The following is a 14,706-nucleotide window of genomic DNA, read 5'->3' as shown; positions in this document are numbered from 1 at the left end:
TATATGACTAGGAACCCCGAACATTATAACTTAATGCTATTTAGGCATCAGTTGGAATACCCTAGGGTTAGTAGAATGGAAAATTATGTCTTAAAATTGAGGCATATGAAGAATTTGTGTGTGTGTGTGTGTGTGTGACTGTTTAAAAATTCAAAAATGTAGCAGGAAAGTTTGAATTGAGTTTACTACATTGACTTATGTTGTCAAATTCTGTTCTTTGATCACCTGGTTACATCCATACAAGGCAAAGAAATATTTACTGAGCATTTATTGTGTAAGACACTATGCTAAATAGAGTAGTAGTTAACACTAGTTGTATGACAAAGATCAAGACCAAGGAAAACAGAATCGTGTGTGCGCCTTCAAATATTTACCTGGGGATTCCCCCGGCTGTCCCTCTGGGTCACCAGGGCAGGCGTTTGCAATCCTTGTCACCTTACCCTGCGGCCCTTGTCATTGTTTAAAACTCTAGTTAGAATGAAGGGGACTTCTTCCCAAATAGAAGCAGTTCTCAGAGATTCACAGAATTCATATGCCCTAAAATCAGAGCTAAGTCTGGTTTACAAGTCATGGAAAATAAATGTTAACTTTTGATGTCTTTGTATTTCAGGTGGTGGCCAAAAAATACCGCAACTTTGATATTCCGAAAGGGATGACCGGCATCTGGAGATACTTAACTAATGCGTACAGTAGGGACGAGTTCACCAACACTTGTCCCAGTGATAAGGAGGTCGAAATAGCCTATAGTGATGTAGCCAAAAGACTTACCAAGTAAATGTCACTGATGAGAGAGATGTCTTTGCATCTTCCCCTAAGAATATGCTTTTCCTAACAGACTGCTCCTGTTCCTATAAAGTAGAAATTTTATTTTGCATGAACGTGCAGTTATTCAAGATAACGATAAAGGATAGACAAGGTATAGTAGCTATCTTTAAATATACACTCCTAAGCAGTATTATGTTTAAAACTCTGTATCCTGTGTCCCTCCCCTGCCCCATACCCTCCTCTCCTTTAATTCAGAGACACGCCGCCACACTCCCCACTAGAGCGGTAGATCGCTGTCTGTCCGGAGCCCTGACCGTTTCGTCTGTCCACAGTGGACAGAGGGCCGAACTTCGGATGTGCCGTGTTTAACTGTTAAAATAGTACCCACGACCTCCTCAGTCAGCCCCAAATTGGTGCACAGTGCATGGTACAAGGAATATTTATGTATTCTGGGAATTGTATAATATGTAGTAAGAGTATATGAAAGGACCGCTACTGTATCAGAATACTCTCTTTCAGTTCAGTCTGTCCTGGGTCTGTCACCACCAGTGAAGAGAGCCTTCCACAGAAAGTCACTACAGAGTTTGCTGTTTTTACTTTGTACATGGATTTTTACTTTTGCGCAAAAACATTTATCCTTCATGCCAGTTCTGTCTGAGGCTCTGTAGAAGCTAAAAGTTCAGAGAGAGAGGGATGATGCCCTCAAGATCTTCCTCAAGCATGAGAAAAACCAATGGGCCCCTGCTACTCTGTCCGCATGTGTTGTTTTTTTATGTGTATTCTGCCCAGTGCCATTTGTTTGGAACTTTATTGCTTTCCTCCTTTATTTTAAAAAGCTCCCTTTTTGGTAAGCATAGACCTTGCTGTCCAGAGATCTGTTGAGTAACACTACATAAACTGATACTTAATTGATTTAGCTACAGCAGTACAACAACTTGTAATGTCAGAATTAACGCAGGTATTAACCTAAGGAATATAGCTTGGGTCTGTCAAAATATTAGGCAGAATTTTGTTTCTGAAGCATATTTAATTAATATGGATAATCTAAAGGATGCATTATCCATCATATATCAAAAGCAAGGTAAAACACACATTACCAGCTTTCCCATTCCACTCCCCCTCCCCAGTGACTGTTAAACTTTGGGTAGAGGGTGGTTCACTCCTTTTGAACTATATTATAGTTGTAATGGTGAGTACGTATTTACTGCAGTTTTGCCTAATCTCAATCATTGAACTTCCTTCGATTAAATTTTTCTAAAGCTACATTGAGGAATAGCACTCTGCATGTTTGTTTGTTTTTTAATCGAAGTCCTAAACCAGGAATGATTGGTTCTCTAACAAGGGAAGATGAACTTGGTAAAAATAAAACAAAAGTTTGCTACGTATTTATTCATTTTTAAAAAATGGACTTCCTAAGTACTACTGCTCCAAAGACCGTGGTTGTAACTAAAATACATTTTTGGTAATTTTTTTATATGTAACTTGTTTAAGATGTGCTATTTCTCATAGGCTGTTTTTGGAAATTTATATTATTGCTTTAAAATGGCAATGTTTCCCACCCTTTTGGTGTGTTAACATTTAGTAATCACTGGCGTTATGGAAGCAACCTGATTTTTATAAGCATATACTGCATTTTTTAACCTATCAGTACTTAGCTTGGTACAGAAAGATAAGCTCCAGATTGTATCCATTTGGCTCAGGGAGGTTTCTTTGCCTTGCCCTTCTTACAACTCCTTATTGCTGATCAAAAGTCTGGGCACCCACCTTTTTGTAATTAAATATTGGATAGTGACTTATCTGGTTGCAAGAAAAGCACTCAGGTTATCACTGAGAAATTCCAGAGCAGTAGTTTCAGTGGGTGAAAATGTCCCGTGTGCACCAGGACACAGGCAGCCATCGCCGCTTCCCACCTCCTTTTAAACAGGTAGTGACTTGACATTCAGGCGATACTGAACCTCGCCTTAGGGCTCTCAAAGTATGAAAAGGATTCAGGAGAAGGGTCTGTTCTTCCCAGTGAGCAGGGGACTGAGTGGTGCAGAATAGAGGGGCTAATGAGCACGGAGGTACATTGCTCAAAATAGAGGGACAAAACCACATTCTGAAATTCAGTCATGAACTGTTCTCACTTTGGATATTTATTCTCTTCATTGTCTCTTGATTGTATTTGGCTCTCTCTCTAGATGTCCAAGAAAGGCCGGGCTGTCTGTTACGGTTTTGATGTAGAAAGACAGATTTTATTATTACGTTATCAGGGAAGATAGTTAGATGAAATTGAGATTGGCATATGGACAAAAGCTAGGAAAAAGGATGACCCAGAACATGATTTTTTCCCTCATTTTATACTTGTGGAAAGATCATAGCTTAAAATCTTGGGAGATTTTAGGGCATAAAAGTTTTCATGGCAGTTCATGTAGTGTGTATGAACTCATATAATGCAGACCATCTGATGCTGTTTTTACAACTAAATCATTTATTTCCTCATTTAAGCCCCTTCTGAACCACTTCAGCAAGATTAGAGTCTGAATGAAAACTCTCACTTATTTTCCAAGGAATTCTGAGAAATTTTTCTGTTGAACAGTTGGAAAGCTCTTTACTATTTCAGTTGATATAACTTCCTTTTTAAAAAAAATGTAGATGCAGATTTTCTATATCCCTCTAATATCTTTTATTAGGATCATTGACTTTGATGAAAATCATATATATAAGATTTGATTTCTTGATAACTCAGCTTACACAATTTATTTTTAAACTCTTGAGCAATCTGTATACAGTGAAGAGATTTCTGACATTTATTCTTACACTAAGTTGATCAACTCTAGAATTTAGGCATTTTAATGTCTGTTGAGTTTTGAATCTCTTCAGAGTTACATAGCTAGCTTTTGTTTCTGTACATTTAAAATATCCACTTAGGAAATATCTACAAGGTAAAAAATGAGAAGAAATAGCAATGTATTTTTTCATGAACATTTTGATAAACATTTCATCATTTATTGATTAACCATTTTCTTACACTGGTTATAATCAGTATTTGATTCAGAGAGGGAAGCATTCATCGTTGATATACTATATAGGCTTTTTAAAAAAATTCTATCCTTTACAAATGATCAGGATTGGGGCTGTCAAAATTATATTTTTATCATGGAAAAAAATTCAATTCCCTCAGTCCTAATGTTGAACAGAATTGGAGTATTTTCTTTAGAATTACTTGAAAAGGCAAATGAAAGCTTATTATAGAATGCTTGTATTTTCTTTTCTCTCTCTAGAACCAGTATATTGCTGGCAGCTATTGTATTAAAAAAAAATAAAGTATATTTTCACTATCATAAAATGTTCTTTTTTCCCCCACCTCATGAAAATAAATAACAACCTGGGGTAAAAGTGTTTTACTTGAGACTGCTTTTTTCCATGAGAGGGTGACTCAACACATTTAATAGATTAAAGGGGAAAAAAATCATATGGTCATCTCAGTAGGTGCATAAAATAATTTGATAGAAACTTTTATGATTCTCATTCTTAGCAAAGTAGGGCCAGAGATTAAAATATTTTTTACCTGAAAAGCCATCTGCCAAGAACCTACAGTTAATTTCATATATAAATATGAAATAAAGCCCTCCCATTAAAGCCAGGAATAAGACAGGATTGCCTTCTATCACAGCTATTATTTGGCTACTTTTTACAGCTACTTTATTAGAAGTGTGCTAGTCAATGCAGTAAAATCTGTAGAAAGAATAGGGAATGGAAAAAAAATGACCAAATGGATGCTTTTTGCAGATGATGCATATACATAAAAGAAATACAAAATAACCGATCAGAAATAATAAGGAAATTTAGCCAGATTACTAGATAAAATATTGAAAAAATATAATTACTACATACTTATACTAACTATATTAAAATTAATAAACTAGTAACATTGGATGACATTTTTTTCTGGACAAAATCTGGGTGACTGAGGAAAATGGGAAATTGTCAATGTATACTTTTTTGAGATTTGAGAAATTTGTAACATATGTTACCTATTCTAAAAAATAAAATGCTTTAAAAGAAGCTAACCTTTTAATCTATTAATCTTAGATCAAATCTAATAAACCATGCAATTCCGTTATGAAGAAAAGTGCAAACTATTATCAAAGGACCTAATTGAAATTTGCTCCATGGATAGGTATATCATGTTCATGGATAGGAAGCTTACGAAGAGTTTTAATTCTGTCTCAAGTAATTTATAAATTCAGTAGGTTTTCCAACAAAATCTCAAATGTGCGTGCGTGCGTGTGTGTCTGTGTGTGTGTGAGATTAAGACAAATGAGTTTAAAAAATTCATACGGAAGAATTATTCCCCTCTATAACCCATATATATATTTGGAGAAGGGAGGAAAACCTAGGAAGCTCGCCTGATGAGATATAAAGACTTGAAAGTTTACAGTAATTGATGGGTAGGATATAGTGGGTCACAGCAACACAACATTCAAGCTGCAACTAACAAAAACACCAAAATATTTTTGAACATCAGAAAATTGGAAGCAATAAGGACTAAATAAATTGGAATTTCAGAGAAGGAAGCCTTTCTGAGGTGAAGGAAGCCTTTGATGGTTTGGCCATTTTCTTCCCTGGGGGACATTTACTGATTCTGGCCTGAAACTGAGGATTGGGTTTGGCCCATGCAGAGGGCCTCTGCTGGGGAAAAGAAAATCACAAGGCTCTTGGTTATAGGGCACACTGGAAACCCAGGAACCCAAATACATGATTGTTTTTTTCACAGATCATTTGTTGAATTCCAGAACTATGTGGCATGCTAGAAGCTAAGTCCAGGGCTACCAAAAGGCAGAATGAAATCTCCCATAATCTCACCATATTTAGGAGACAAGATTTCATTAGCAGGAGGGACTTACCCAAAACACACAGAAAGCAGCATAATGGTTGCCTGGTGCTGTGGGCAGGAGTAGGAATTGCCAGCAAGCATAAGGAGTCATTTTGGGATGATCCATCAGTTCTAAATATGGATTACATGTAAGGGTCTGGTGTCCAGAATATATAAAGAATTCTTATAATTGAATAATAAATGAGCAAGGATTTGAATAGATAGCTCTTCAAAGAATATACACAGATGGCCAAGAGACACATAAAAGAAGCTTAACATTAGTCATTAGGGAAATATAAGTTAAAACCACACACACAAAAAACCCCTCCAGTATGGCTATAATCAAGAGACATTATTAAATGTGGGCAATGTTGTGGGGAAATCAGGACTCTCTTACACTGCTGGTGGGAATGTAAAATGGTGCAGCCACTTTGGAAAACAGTCTGGCAGTTCTTCAAATAGTTAAACACAGAGCAGCCACACGGCCCAGCAATTCCACTCTTAGTTTATAACCAGGAGAAATAAAACTTTGTTCACATATGTCTTGTACGTGGATGCTTATTTCACGTTGTAGTAGCCAAAAAACAGAAATAACCCAGATGTCAACAGATGAATGGGCTAAAAATTTTATACACACACACACACACACACACACATATATACTATATATAATTTTTTTCATTATATTCATTAATGGGATTCTATTCAGCCATAAAAAAGTACAGACACAAGGCACAATACAAGTGAACCTTGAAAACCTGCTCAGTGAAAGAAGCCAATCAAAAAAAGCCACCTAAGATTCCATTTATGTGAAATGTCCAGAATAAGGAAATCTTACAGAGACTGACAAATTAGTGGGTTGCCAGGAGTTGGGGGAGGAAAGAATGGGGAGTGACTGCTGGTGAGTATGGGGTTCCTTCTTGGGGTGATGAAAATGTGCCGGAACAAAGTAACAGGGACAGTTATTCAACTTTGTGAATACTAAAATACAAAAACGCACTGAATTGTGTACTTTAAAATGGTGAATTTTATGGTATATAAGTTATATCTCAATTTTTTAAAATTGCATGGAGGCAGCTCTACCATGCTCAAGTTTTGGATAATCAGTCTATTGACAGGTTAATTGGCAAAGTTAGTGATGTGGATTTCCTTTGTGTTTGAATTAAAGCTCAATTTAAACAGCATCCAAGATATTTTATTTAGAAAAAAAATTTTTTTTGAGAGAGAGAGAGCATGGGTGGATGGGTGGGGAGGGGGAGAGATGGAGAAGCAGACTCCCCACTGAGCATGGAGCCCCATGTGGGACTCGATCTTAGGACCCTGAGATCATGACCTGGGCCAAAATCAGATATTTGAGCCACCCAGGCACCAGTTTCCAAAATAAATTCTTAAAAGGAAAAAGAAAAAAAAAATTTTTATTAGCCATTTAACTGTGTTCACCAAAAATGGGTGAATTCTATAGTTTGTAAATTATGCCTCAATAAAGCTTAAAAAAAAAAAAAGCTGAAAAGCACAAATCTGAAATTAATTCATTTTATGGTTTAAAAGCAAGATGGGCACAGCAGAAGACAAGATTAGTGCTTGAAGGTAGGTCAACAGAAAAAGTCCAAACTGAAGAAAAGACAGTAAAAAGAATGCACAAACAAAAGAAATCTACAAGAAAAGAGCATAGGGGACAAGGAACACAATCCAAAGATAGACGTAACTAAAGTCTCAGACAGAAACATAATGGAGCAGAAGTAGTAATTGGTGAAATAATAGGTAAAAATTTTCTAAAACTGTTGATACCAAACCACAGATTCATAAGCCTCAGCAAATTCCATATGGAATAAAAACAAAGAGACCATACCTAAGAACGTCCTAGTCAAAGCGCTGAAAACCAAAGAGCAAATCCTAAAGACAGCCAGAGAAGAATGGCCCATAACCTTTGAAGGAGTAACAATAAAACTAGTGGTTAACTTTTCAGCAGAGAGGTTGGAAGCCTGAAGACGGGAATCTTTAAACTGTTAAAAAGAAAAGGGAAAAACCCCACCAACAGAGAATTCCATCCATGCTTACTGAAAATATTCTCACAAGCTAAGCCAAAAAGGGCATTTTCGGACAGACAAAAGCAGAGAGAACTCGGCACTAGCAAACTAGTGCTACTAAAGATACTGAAGGAAGTACTTCAGCTCAAAGGAAAATGAGCCCCAGACTGAGGTACAGAACCAGAAGGGCGAATAAAAAGCAATGGCAAAGGTAAAACCTGTAGGCAAATGTAATAGCATATTGATTATTTAAACAGCGACGGTAATGTCTTGAAGACATGTACTGTTGTATATTTCATTTCTGTGGAAGTAAACATTCACGTACTTGCATTCTGTGGAAATACATTTTGTGGAACATATAACTGACTTATAGAAGTAAAATATAATGGAGGAAAGTATATAATGTGGAATATATAACAGTGGTTATGTATTATAAATACGTAACATTGGTGGAAGTGTAGTAGGAAAGTTAAGTGGAGTTAAGTACTTGTAGGATCTTTACACTATTTGGCAAGTGGTAAAAGTACTGATTTAAGAAAACTATAATAAATATTATAATATCTAGGGTATCTATTAAGATAATTACAAGAACAAATAACTTAAAAATCCAAGATTCGAGGGGAAAGGAGTTTAAAAAAGAAACCAACGAACCCCAAAGAAAGAACAAGAGGACTAAAGGAACAAAAGCTAGGACAAATTGAAAAAAAAAAAAAAAAGCAAAAAGTTAGCTATAAACTGTACACCATTAGTACTTCTATAAAATATAAGGGGACTAAACAATCTGATGAAAAGTCAAAGTGTTGAACGATTAAAAAAAATAAATCAAACCCCAGTATATGACATGCACAAGAAGCCAACTATAAGGACACAGAAAGGTTGAAATTAAAGGATGGAACAGTCAATCTACTGACATAGTAAATCAAAGAAAAGCAGATGTAACCATTTATCATACAAATCAGGCTTTGAGGCAAGAAGTACTACTAGACCTGAAGAGAAGGACATTTTATAATATAGGACATTTATAGCATCCTTTTGTAATGAAGTTTGCTCACTAGGAAGATACAACAGTCTGAAATTTATATGCATCTGATAACATGGTGTTGAATACATATAGCAAAAATTAAGCCAGAAGGAGACATAGATAGCACCGTCATCATTAGGGATTTTTAACAGAGCTCTCTCAGTAACTGGCAGGACAACAGAAAAGAAAAAGAAAAAGCACCCCCTCCCCCAAACACACACTAAGGAATTTGAAAAACTCACTTAACCAATTTGTCTTGATTGACATTGGAACACTTATATGCAACAACTGCAGAATGCACATTCTCTTCAAGTACACATGGAACTTTTAGCAAAGTAGATCACATGCTGGCCCGTAAAGCAAGTCTCAACAAATTTCAAAGAAATGAAACAATACAAAATATGTCCTCCGACCACAGTAGAAGTAAATTAGAAACGGACTGAAAGACAGCAAGAGAATCTCCAGAACGAGGAACCAATTATGCAGCAAGTGCAAAATAAGACTAAGACCTTTTAACGTATGTGCCAGGAACTGTGCTAAGCCTTTCCGTATATTAACTTACTTAGTCTCCCATAACAGTCCTATGAGATGGAGACTATGATTCCCATTTTATGAATGCAGAAATTGATGCACAGGGAGGTTAAGGAAGTTGCTCAAGGTCACACAGCTATTAAGTGATAAAGAGCCAAAGTTAGAGCCCAAGGCATGGAGCAATATGCAGATTGTCCTCTGCCATCTGCCCGAGTGTCTACTTTTACTAGCGTGGACTTGGCGGCCTGACCCCTGACGGCCAAGGTCATTGGGTGGCCAGGTCAGCGGAGTTCCGCCGGGAGCAAATCTATTCTTGTCTGCTCTCTGGGGCAGGTTTCCCTGGCGAGGAGCGGAAGGTAAAGGGCCCAGGCCCGGACAGGCCCTGCCTGCCCCGGGAAGGCTTACCACCCTGCGCTGCAGGAAGCATTAGCTTTGCCTTTGCGAGCTTTCCTTTCGCCCGTCGGGTGCAGTTCTAAAATGGCCAGTAGGGGGCGCAGGCTCCCCCGCTGGGGCTCCCGCGGCGGCAAACGGCCGCGACAGCTGCAGACCGTCGTCAGTTTGGGGAGCCGACAGCTCGGCTCGGCCGCGTCGCGGGCTTCCTTCCTCTTTATCAGATCTGTCAGGGCTGCCGCTCGCTGCGAAGGCACCTCCGGCCTCCTCCCCTCCTTCCGGTGCCGAACGGCCGCTCCCCCCAACCCCGCACCTCCGCGCCGGGGAGGGGGACCCGCTGCTGGGAGGCCAGGAGGCCCGCGGGCTTCAGCTCCCCGCACAGCCCGGTCCCTCCGCGCGCCCTCGAGGCCGCGGGTGGGAGCTCCTGGGGCGGCAGGGAGGGCGAGCGACGCGGCCGCCGGGCATCCCCGGCGCTGGGACCCGGCTCCCCGAGCCCCGCGGGGGACGACGCGGCCGCGGGCGCAGGGCGGCGGCGCGGGGCAGGCTCCCCGGAGGAGGGGTCCGCGCGGCCACCGTTCCAGGCCCGGCCGCGCGGCTGAGTGCCATCGGGCTAGGGGACCCCCGCGGGGCGGGACGGGACGGGGTGGGGGCAGTCCTTGGGGGGACGACCGCCGGCGACGCATTCCGCATTCTGGTTTGTGCACAATGAGAACGGGCGTACCTCGATTTTTGGAAGTGATCCTTCTTCCTCTGACTTCCGCAGTCAGGGAAGAGTAAATGATTTTCAGTAAACGCCGTGCGTTCGTTAGGGTGTGAAGCTTATACATAACGTACATAGGAACATATTAAATATCTTGATTTCTACGTAAATTAAATGTTTCAGGTCTTTTAATCTGGTCAACAGTCTATTGAGGTAGGGATAATTATTAGCGCCCCCCCGCCCTTTTTTTAAGGTAAGTACTTTTAAGCGCAGAAAGTTTCGATACTTTGCCCAGGGCCACGTGCCCAGGAAGGTGACAGAGGTCCGACTGGCTCCGGAATTTACCTAGGGCGCTGGGTTGAATGCTGTCACCTCCTCTGAGTTGGGAGGGGCTCAAGTGGGGACTCAGCAAGGCCGATTTCTGGGCCCAGCGGTGGAACCGTTCGGAGGTCCCCAAGTCGACTTTTCTGGGGGGGGCATTCCGAGAGGCGCAGGACTGTACCCCGCCCAGCTCCAGCTCCGGGGCTCAGTCAGGTGGGCGCCCCGCAAGCATTGCTGGGCCGATCCAACACGAAGTGCCGAGCGCACCAAGCGCTTTGGAGGAGGGGTCCTGCCTACTGAAAGGCCACTGCGGGAGCCCAGGGAGAGCGTCAGGGGCCTCCCCACCTCCCTGGTTCAGAGTTGGATGTGCAACTCCCCGCTGTCTGCAGAGGTCACTGTAAGCCAGCAAAATCGTCCCGCGGAGGTGGCGGGGAAGTTTCCCCACCCAGGGAGGGGCGGGAGAAGAAAAGCCAGGGTTATCCCTCCCTTCCTTTCCTTCCCTGGAAACCCTGTTATGTCAACCGTGTCCTGTCGTTCTCCTGAATAGCTCACTGCAGAGAGCTCGTTCTTAGTCTCTACCCATGCTCCAAGACTCCTACGGTCCTTAGCAGAATCTTAAGGTCGCCTATTTTAATTATTTTTTAAAAACTGGACCTAAAGACAAAAATGTACATGAAGTGAAGCCCAACTCAGTCGCATAGTATTGGTTTGATTACCAAGAGAACCTTTTTTTTTTTTTAAGAAAAATTCTGGAACATTCTAAAGATACCTTTTAACTTGATATTCTGAGCCAACTTTCATTATCAGATGCTTTTCAGAACTCATGGTGACAGCAAGCTGGGAATACACCAGCGCCCTTGACTCATCCATGAAGGAACTAAGGATGAGTGACTTGCCCACGGCCCCTTAGTTAATTAATTGCAGTATTGGGGACCCCTAGAGCAGCTAGACAATGGGATGGCCACCAGGTAGGGGCAGAGTGGCCCCCTGAAACCATATCTTGATCTCCTCTACTTGACTCTCAGGGAGTCCCCTGACTTCATAAGGAATGGGTTTAACAAATAATCCTTATCTTCTGTTAAAACACACGTAACTATATCAGATGCTCCATTCATTAAAAAAAATAACACTATAAGAGCCTCCTGGGCACAAGGGCCCAGCTGATCACAAATAAATGGAGACACGTGATTTCTGCCTTCCAGGAGATTCCAGGATCACAAGGGAGAAAAGACATAAACACAAATAACCAGGCAATAAAAGCAGAAGGTGAGAAACGATTCACAAGAGACTTGAAACAGCCGTTGACTTTCCTTCCCTCGTGTGTATTTATGGCGCCTACCTTCCGTCCACTTGGAATGGGAAAATTGCTTTTTCACTAGGAAACTCAACAGTGTATCGAGGAGAATAATTTCTTAAAAGGTTTTTAACCCTTTGAATGATTATCAAATTAATTCTGCCCATTGTAGAAATGTTGGAAAGTACAGAAAAAAGTAAAGAAGCACATACACAGATTTCCCCCAAATTCACCACCAGAGACACCCATTCATTGTGTGTTTTCCCACCTATTGGCTAGGAATTTTTTGTTTCTTTAAGATTTACAGCTTACTTTCCATTACAAACCTATTCTATCATAAGCATTGCCCGCATCCTCTGGAACTCTCGATTATTATAAGGCTATTTGCCTAACGTTTTCCGTTCCATGGATTCATCATAATTGACTCGCTGATTCCCCAGCTGACGGACGGGTGTTTAGGTTGTTTCCAGCTTTCTGTTATCACACCCTCACATCGCAAGGGGTATCTCTGTGCATGTATCTTTGACCGTCATTCAACTTCCATGTTTCTGAGAAAATAATCAGAAATGTGAACCAGACGTATGAACCTCTTAAGAGTCTGGACACGTATCACCAGGTTATTTGCTGGAAACTTGCTAAGTAAGTGGCTTAAAAAATTATGTAGACAGAGAGTAGGAACATTTTTCAGGCTTTTGATAAATAACACTAAGTGGCTTGCCAGAAATTTCACACTGGTTTACACCCTTCCCCCGCTCCCCGCCAGCCCCGGGGGTAAATGCCATCTCTCTGTTCTTCAGCTAGCAGGGAGCAGTGTCTAGGCTCACTTCATGACATCTTACTTCTAATCTTCTATCCGCATTTCTTGGGCCTTTGGACAGATCGAGCATCCCTTTTCCCCCCTCCACGTGTTTACTGGCCTCTTATATTTGTTTTTTATTATGTCCTTTGCTTTTTTCTCCATGAGCATCTTTGTGTGTTTTTTTTTTTTATTGATTTTTGTGGGTTCTTCATAAATTAAGGGTTCTAACCATCTGTCTGTGGTATTTGCTGCAAACATTCCTTCCAGTTGTTTGTCTTTTAATTTTGCTTGTATTTTTTAATCACACCGGAATTTTTTGCTTTTTGTAGCACGGATCTGTCAAACATTTCCTTTGCGGTTTCTTCCACAGCTTTGAAGTTGAGAGAGCCCTTGCCCGAGTACAGGGCAGTTGGGGAAGGGAGCTCCCAGGTGAGGGATACAAATGGGGCCTTGACCTTGAGGCCAGAGAAGAGGCAACTCTGGGTGCTGGGATTGGATTCGTAGATTGGGGCCAGATCAGGGAACCTTTTTAAAGCTGTGCGGTAGGGTTCCAAACAGGGAAGCCACGGAGGGTTTCCGATCTGGGCGAAGACATAGGGGAGGGGCTGCGCGAACAGGTTCTCTGTCTTCAAGACAGTAGCTGAACATCAGAGTATCTGAGGTCTACTGTGACCAATATGAAACCTGTTCTGGAAAACTCTGTGGGGAGCTCAAAGTTCATAGCTCAGAGAAACTGGAGAACTCTCTCCTCTTTCTTTTGTGTCTGTAGCCATTTTGGAATTGGAGGGTGATATTTCTGATCTGACTCTTTTACTATCAGCCCTGGCAAGAATCTCCCAGGGCCGCAGATTTTCCCTCTTACTTCATAGCAAAGTGATACTTCCTGCTCTGTTAGCCCATGATGTTGCGACACCTTCTCTCTCCCTTCCCAGTCCCGCTGTTCCGTGAACCTTGGGAACAGGCCTTCACTTTTCTACCTTTAATGTAAACAATAGTTGCAATAACCAATCCTGCCAGAGAAACCACACTTGAGCAATTTGTAAAATCTCTGGGAAGGAGTTCTTCTGGGTGGCCAGATTTCGGGTGAATAAGAAAGCTCACTGCTTAGAGGACTACACTGTAGTTTTCTGGTTAGACCCCTTGCAGAAATGCATTTTACCTCTTGGCCCTTTAGTTCATTCCTTTGGAAAAGAATGAAAGAATGAAAAGTTTAATACATTCTTTTTTTCTTTTTTTAAAGATTTTATTTACTTGACACAAGTAGGCAGAGAAGCAGGGGGAGGGTGGGGGGGTGGGTAGGGGAGAAGTCTCCCTGCCAAGCAGAGAGCCCGATGTGGGGCTCGCTCCCAGGACCCTGAGATCATGACCTGAGCCAAAGGCAGAAGCTTTAACCCACTGAGCCACCCAGGCGCCCCCAGTATAATACATTCTTAAAGGAAATCCTTATAGATGTAAAGATGGCAAATGAAATCCTTAAAGATGTAAGGAGGGCCTGGAATCCCTTCCCCCACAACACAGACATTTCCAGTTGTTTCCATCCTGCCTTCCAGTGCGTGTGTGTGCTGTAGGACAGAGATCCCTGGGCAGGATCTCCCACGTCACCGACCAGAGCCTGGTCACAGGGGTCTAGATTTTCTACAGTGCATGTAAAATGGTCATTTTAAAACACCTCGCGTTGAAATAGGGTGTTTATATGGACTCTTAACAAATGCACAGCTTGATGGAATTTTGCACACGAAACACACCCATGATCTGAACTAAACAGCCCCCAGATGGAGAAGCCCATATCAGCACCTGGGGGACCCCTCCTGACTGGCCCCCCTCATGAGCCCCCCTCAAAGGGAACCACTACTATGATAGCATAGATTAATTTTGAGTGTTTTTTTAATAATGATTGATTGATTTGTATTTATTTATTTAAGTTAGCTCTACACCAGACATGGGGCTCGAACTCACAACCCCGCGATCACTCCAGCTCCACTGGCTGAGCCAGCCAGGTG

General features: G+C 41.4%; 1 protein-coding gene across 1 annotated transcript in view; it reads left to right on the top strand.

The window, feature by feature from the left end:
* Window positions 1-4,088, top strand: part of CLIC4 (chloride intracellular channel 4) — a 70,487-nt gene extending 66,399 nt beyond the window's left edge. Inside the window, exon 6 of the mRNA XM_032360599.1 lies at window positions 611-4,088. Within this exon, the coding sequence (XP_032216490.1) occupies window positions 611-775 (165 nt within the window). The 3' untranslated portion in view covers window positions 776-4,088. The remainder of the gene's footprint in view (window positions 1-610) is intronic.
* The last annotated feature ends 10,618 nt before the right edge of the window (window positions 4,089-14,706 follow it).

Source organism: Mustela erminea, chromosome 10 (assembly GCF_009829155.1).
Source record: "Mustela erminea isolate mMusErm1 chromosome 10, mMusErm1.Pri, whole genome shotgun sequence".
Taxonomy (NCBI): domain Eukaryota; kingdom Metazoa; phylum Chordata; class Mammalia; order Carnivora; family Mustelidae; genus Mustela; species Mustela erminea.
The sequence above is the reverse complement of the archived record's forward strand: the minus strand, read 5'-3'. Positions and strand labels throughout refer to the sequence as shown.